Source organism: Pristis pectinata, chromosome 34, assembly GCF_009764475.1.
Source record: "Pristis pectinata isolate sPriPec2 chromosome 34, sPriPec2.1.pri, whole genome shotgun sequence".
NCBI classification, from domain to species: domain Eukaryota; kingdom Metazoa; phylum Chordata; class Chondrichthyes; order Rhinopristiformes; family Pristidae; genus Pristis; species Pristis pectinata.
This window is the reverse complement of record NC_067438.1, coordinates 6,214,011-6,220,932: the sequence shown is the minus strand read 5'-3', so window position 1 is coordinate 6,220,932 and position 6,922 is coordinate 6,214,011. Positions and strand designations below refer to the sequence as shown.

The 6,922-nt window shown below is 46.7% G+C and overlaps 1 protein-coding gene across 1 annotated transcript; it reads left to right on the top strand.

The window, feature by feature from the left end:
* The first annotated feature begins 278 nt into the window (after window positions 1–278).
* LOC127586128 (radiation-inducible immediate-early gene IEX-1-like) lies at window positions 279–5,798 on the top strand. Its single transcript, XM_052043986.1, has 2 exons — window positions 279–503; window positions 2,515–5,798. Exons 1-2 carry the CDS (start codon window positions 333–335, stop codon window positions 2,875–2,877), a joined length of 534 nt encoding a protein of 177 aa, XP_051899946.1. The 5' UTR covers window positions 279–332; the 3' UTR covers window positions 2,878–5,798.
* Window positions 5,799–6,922: the final 1,124 nt, after the last annotated feature.

Below are 6,922 nucleotides of genomic sequence, written 5' to 3'. Positions count from 1 at the left end.
AAAAAGTGCAAACTCCACACAGGCAGCAGCGGAGGTCGGGATCGAACCCGGCTCCACACAGCTGAGAGGCAGCCGCACTCCCCGCTGCGCCTCGGCGGGCATCCGGAAAACATCAATCAACTTGAGCTTACAATGCAATTGGGAGCGGGGAGGTTTGAAGACCCAATCAGGACTGAGAGTGGCGCTGGCGTCATCCACTGCCCCGCCCCGACCCTGATATCTATACCGGACAGCGGGAGGAGGGAGTAATTGCATTTCGAAGAGAGCGCTGTGCATGTTCTTAAATCATTTGCAGAACTTACGAATAGTTTTGGAAACGTAGAGACCTCATAATGTGTATGGCCAGACAGTTCACGAGCTGCGATGCGGAGCGGCCGAAAATGCTCCCCGTCCCCTCCACCAGGGACCAGCCCCTGATCTTCAACTTCGAGCCCATCACCGAGAGGAAACCCAAGGTCGCAGGCAAGAAGCGCAGGCGACGTGTGCTCTACCCCGATCACCGGGTAAGACTGATAAGTCTGCCTTATGGGAGAAGAGTCAGGGTTATACGTGAGTGTGTGCCTGTGTGCATTCGTCTGAGGATTTCAGACCTGCAACAGGAGAAGCGAAAAACGAGCTGCTGGGGGAACTCGGTGGGTCAGGCAGCATCTGTGGAGGGAAATGCACGATCGACGTTTTGGGTCGAGGAACGTTGAGTGTCCTTTTCCCTCCACAGATGCTGCCTGACTCGCCAAGTTTCTCCAGTAGTTTGACTTGTGCTCCAGATTCCTACATCTGCAGTCTATTAGGTCTCCTGAAACTTTAACATTCTGCTTCTTTCTCCACAGACGCTGCTGGACCTGCTGAGTCTTTCCAGCATCTTCTGTTTTTATTTCAGAATTCCAGAATCTGCAGATTTTTCATAGATATACGTTAATGGGTTGAGAGATATGTGCATATATTTATTAAAATACACATTTCTCTACTGTGTATGGTAATCCATTCCTCTCCGTGTTATCTATCTCCTCCAATCTCTCTATTTTTATTTCAAAAATGTATTTATTTTGTGTATATAGTAATATATTTCCTATATATATTTTTATGAATCAAGATCATTTTTGAAATAAAAAGGTATCTGTTCTTATCAGTTTAATGTCTGATAAAAGTTTCAGAACACTTACCAACATGCTAAAGAACAACTTCCATCCCACTGTTATAAGGCTCTTGAACGGACCTCTCAGACGATAAAGATGAGCTCTTGATCTCCCAGCCTACTTCGTCATGGCCCTTGCACTTTATCTGCCTACCTGCACTGAACTTCCTCTGCGACTGTAACATTATATTATGCTTTTTTCTTTTCCTTTTGTACTACCTCCATGTACTTATGTACGGAATGATCTGTCTGGATGGCACACAGAAAAACCCTTTCACTGTCTCTTGGTAGATATTACAATAATAAACCAATTACCAAATTGCCTTTTGGAACAGGGAGATGGAAAAGGGGCTTTCTCCACCCGCCTGGTTTTGCAGTACCACTAGGAGTGATGCACTTCCCTTCCAGGAGATTTTTAAAGTTGGAAAGTAAAGACCGAACTCAGTGGCGTGGACAGTCGTTTTTACAATAACCGCTGTTACTGGCTGGCTCTCAGAGCTGTGTTCCTTGCTGGCTCCTTACTCCTCTGTCATATCAAAAGCTTTGTGAGGAAGGGCTGCAAGCAAAGGGCATGCCACCTACTAGACAGTGAGGGACTGAGTCCAGTGTGCCAGCCCCTCAAACGGGTATAGTGTTCAGGAAGGCTGCATGTGACATCGGTACGTTGTAATTGATGATCTTACCATTGTGCATGTAAAGGACGTGGAGGCTCTGGAGAGGGTTCAGAAGAGGTTCACCAGGACGCCGTCTGGGTTAGAGGGTATTAGCTCTAAGGAGAGGTTGGACGAACTTGGGTTGTCGTCTCTGGAGCGTCGGAGGCTGAGGGAGGTTGATAAAAACTATGAGACTGTAGACAATCAGAATCTCTTCCCCCCCCCCCCCCCCAGGGTACAAATTTTGAATAATACAGGGAATAACTTTAAGGTGAAAGGGCGAAGTTTTAAAGGAGATGTACGGGGCAAGTTATTTTTACACAGAGACCAGTGGGTGCAGGGAACAGGCTGCCGGGGGAGTGGTGGAAGCAGATATGATAGTGGTGTTCAAGAAACTTTTAGATAGCCACATGAACAGGCGGGAAATGGAGGGATATGGATCATGTGCAGGCAGAAGGGATTAGTTTAATTTGGCATTATTTTTGGTGTACACCTCATTGTAAGAAGGTCCGTTCCTGTGCTGTACTGTTCTATAATGGCTTTTTGGTTTATTATTGTCACATGTACCGAAGTACAGTGAAAAACTGTTTTGCATGCCGTCCGTACAGATCATTTCATCAGAAAGACTTGTACTGTTTGTACTGTATTTTCTCTATATATTTTTATGAATGAAATTTATTTTTGAAATGAAAGAAAATGCATTGTTTTCTAACAGCTGTTTCTCTTTAGGTCAGGAAGCTTCCCGTTCAGACTGACGTGGCCAAGAGGCTATTTCTCGCTTTCCTCTCCATTGTCATCCTCCAGGTGTACTATGCGACCGAGGACGAGGCCAGCCTCAACCCAGTGGAGGCGAACAGGCCCGTGACCTGCCTTGGTCTGGTGCCAACCTCCTCCCGACTGTGCCTACTGGGACTGACGCGCACTGCATCCTCGAACTTGTGGAGAAAGATCTGTGGCAGTCTCTCAGTACCCTGCGATGCCCTGTCAAAGATTCCCAGCTGGGTGGGTGAAATGGAGACCAGTCCATGTATAACATCAGCCCGAGCCCTGGAACTTGCTTACCCTTGCCCAGCCACGATGGTGTACATGTAACATGTGTGTCAATTTGTTTGAGGTTGAATCATTAGTTGTTGATCAATATACGGTGCAATTCTGATATTCCACTATCCGATCATTCGGATATCCCTATGCTTTAGCACCAGACTCACCAGGTGCTCCTTCCCAACTCACTGGGGCCCAGGTTCCCAACCTCGCTTCCCACCCCGGAGTCTCTGGTTCCTGTGGAACAGGCTGCCAGGGGTGGTGGTGGAAGCAGATGGCAGCTTTTAGACAGGTACATGGATGTCAGGGAATGGAAGGACATGGACCATGCGCAAGCAGAAGAGATTTAGTTTAATTTGGCATCGTGTTCAGCACAGACACGGTGAAGGCCCTGTGTTCCTGTGCTGTACTGTTCTATGTTCTATCTACGTTCTACATAGAACAGTACAGCACAGGAACAGGCCCTTCGGCCCACGATGTTGTGCCGAACTAATTAAACTAGTAATTAAATACCTAACTAAATGAATCCTTTCAGCCTACACAGTGTCCATATCCCTCTGTTCTCTGCACATCCATGTGCCTATCTAAGAGCCACTTAAACACCTCTGTTGTATCTGTCTCCAGCACCACCCCTGGCAGCGCATTCCAGGCACCCACCACTCTGTGTAAAAAAAAACTTGCCCCACACATCTCCTTTGAACTTACCCCCTCTCACCTTAAATGTAGTCCCATCTAGTATTAGACATTTCAACCCTGGGAAAAAGATACTGGCTGTCTACTCTATCTATGCCTCTCATAATCTTATAAACCTCTATCAGGTCTCCCCTCAGCCTCCGACGCTCCAGAGAAAACAACCCAAGTTTGTCCAACCTCTCCTTATAGCACCTGCCCTCTAATCCAGGCAGCACCCTGGTGAACCTCTTCTGCACCCTCTCCAAAGCCTCCACATCCTTCCCATAATGGGGTGACCAGAACTGGATGCAGTACTCCGGATGCAGTCTAACTAGTGTTTTATAAAGCAGTTGTATTCTCCTTCTTCACTTGCTGAAGCCCCAGAATCCCATGTTCCCTTCTGATTCACTGGAGCCCTGTTCCCCCCTGTTTTCCTTAAACCGACCAGGGCCCTGCTTCTCATCCCTCTTTTTCACCCATCGGGGCCGTGATTCCCGCACCCTCTTCCTACTCACGGTCTTCCCGTTTCCCACACTCTCTTCCAATATGTGAGGGTCCGGTTTCCTATGCTCCCTCTAAGTTTTCCTTAAATTTATTCTATAACAGTGTCACATCTGAAAAAACAGTGAGTTAAAAAATGTGTTTGATGTCAACGGCATCCAAGAGTCCGGAAAATCTGCCAGTCCAGCACCTCCAAATTCCCGAGCATGCCAGATTTTTGGAGTTTTACTCCAGATTGGCTGTTTGTTCTCGGGAGTTTATGCTGGATGTTGGTAGTGCTCAGAGTTTCACTTGAGGCAGTGTTGTGGATATACCTTGCTTTGTCTCAGAAGGACACCGGGCACTGACTCTTACTTACAATGTGTTGGCAAACATCTTCACTCCCTGACCCCAGTCCCTTGAAGACCACCTGTTGCAAAAACCCAACACCTCTACCGGCTGGAAGGACAGAGCAGCAAAGCATGGTGAACACCACTGGGAAGTCGCCCTCCAAGTCATGCACCATCCCGACCTGGGAATAGATCACCGTTCTTTCACCGTCGCTGGGTCAGAATCCTGGAACTCCCTCCCTGACAGCAGTGTGGGTTGATCCACACCTCAAGGACTGCAGTGGTTCAAGAAGGCAGCTCACCACCACCTTCTCCAGGACAACTAGGAGTGGGCAACTAGATGCTGGCTCAGCCTGCGAAGCCCACATCCCATGAACGAACTAAAGAAAAGAACTTGGGGCTCGTCTCTGAAACTGGAATCCCATCTAAGCTTAAACTTCTTCCAGGTTTGGGCTTTCATGAATTCCATAATGGTAAAACAAAAAGCTGACTAAACTGTAGGTGCTGCCTACCAGAATTAAGGATAGAACATACTGACAAAACTAAGCCACCTCTTGACCTGTATGTGGGATGTATACATGGGCATTTGGAGGTTAGCATGGACATGATGGGCTGAAAGGCCCATTTCTGCGCTACATGATTTTATGAAGTACTGACTCCCTTTCTCTTTCCACATGTGTTCTGCCTGACCCATCGCGTCATCCAAGCATACAGCACAAACAGGCCCTTCGGCCCACTGAGTCCGTTTTATCAATTAAACCTACATTAATCTCATTCTCCCCACATTCTCAGGGAACACCCCCCCCCCCCCCGCCTCCTCAAATTCTACCACTCACCCACACACACTAGGAGCGATTTACAGTGGACAATTAACCCAGTGACCTGCACATCTTTGGGATGTGGGGGGAAACCCACGCGGTCACAGGGAGAACGGGCAAACTCCATACACAGCGCCCGAGGTCGGGATCGAACCCAGGTCTCCGGAGCTGTGAGACAGTGGTTCTACCCGCTGCGCCACCGTGCTACCCTGAGTTTAAAAACACTGAAAATAGGAATAGGCCATTTGGCCCCGACAACATTCCTGGCCTATCATTCACTTCAGATCCTGTTCCATCCTGTTCCTTGAGGACTTTTGTGCTATAAAAATATATCTACCAGTGCTTTCTGCTTTTACTTCAGTGCATTCAATGTGTGTTATATTAGTTAATTGTTAAGTTATGGGACCTTGCTAAATATGTTCATCGGTTTAATTATGTTTTTATTATTTAAATATACTTAATTTATTTATTAACTTATTTAAAATGTTTAGCCTTGTGTGTGTAAGGCCTGTTAAACCCTGACTTGTGCAGTAAGATAGTTACTGAGTTTTGACTTCACCAGTTAGGTGAGGAAGTTAAATGTGCCTTTGTAACAGAGAATGTGAATAGTTTGGTCACATGTACAATTGTTCAATGAACAGATTCACTGCAATAAAACCAAGACGTTATTCAAGTTACCATGTCCTCTTGTGTGTGTTCTTTGTGGAATGGATGACAGGGAGAATACATATGAAGATATAGATGAAGAGCAAGAGTCAGAGTCATACAGCACGGAAACAGGCCCTTCAGCTCAACCAGTCCATGCCAACCAAGATGCCAGTCCCATTTTTCCCATATCCTTCTAAACCTTTCCTACCCATGTACCTGTCCAAATGTCTTTTAAATGTTGCCTATGTACCTGCCTCAACCACATCCTCTGGTAGCTCGTTCCATATAAAGGCATACTGAGCACAGACTGCTACCCTGTTGGCTGATCTGATTGTAATCTCAACGTTGCATTTCCGCCTACCCACAGCAGCATTTCAACCCCACCGCCTATCGGAAACTCTATCTCCCTTAAAAACAAAGACTCTGCTTCCACCGCCCTTGGAGGAAGAGAGTTCTAAAGACTCACAACCCTCTGAGAAACAAAATCTGCCTCGTCTGTGTTAAATGAGTGACCCTTTATTTTTAAATGTTTCCTCCTGTGGGAGAATCTAGAACTATCTCCACATTCACTCTGTCAAGTATCATCTCTTGATCTCTCAATCTACCTCCTCGTGGCCCTTGCACTTTATTTGTCTACCTGCACTACACTTTCCCTGAAACTGCAGAACTATACACGGATTCTGTTTTTCTTTTTGCTACCTCAATGTACTTACGTCTGGATGGCACACTTACAAAATCTTTTCACTGTATCTCAGTACCTGTGACAATAATAAATCTATAATAATCCTCTATGTTACAATCAAGTTCCCCCCTCCCCCTCACCTTGCTCTTTTAATCTCCAGCAGATACAAGCCTGGTCTGTCCAACCTTTCCTCTTTAGTCAAACCTCCCATTCCAGGGACACACAAGAGTCTGCAGATGTTGGAAACCTGGAGGAACACACGAAATGTTGGAGGAACTCAGCGGGTCGGGCAGCATCTGTGGTGGGAAACGGACAGTCGACATTCTGGGTCTAGGCCCTTCATCTGGACTGTTCTTCAACACTGACGTATCTGTCCTCGGCCTCCTCCACTGCCAAGTTGAGGACAAATGCAAACCAGAGGACCTCATATTCTGCCTCGGTGGTCT

What these genes read in the sequence shown, in the direction of transcription:
- LOC127586128 (XM_052043986.1), top strand. Translation starts at nt 333, where the DNA reads ATGTGTATGGCCAGACAGTTCACGAGCTGCGATGCGGAGCGGCCGAAA. An exon ending in TGCTCTACCCCGATCACCGG is followed by an intron (nt 504 to 2,514) that starts GTAAGACTGATA and finishes GTTTCTCTTTAG; the next exon opens with GTCAGGAAGCTTCCCGTTCA.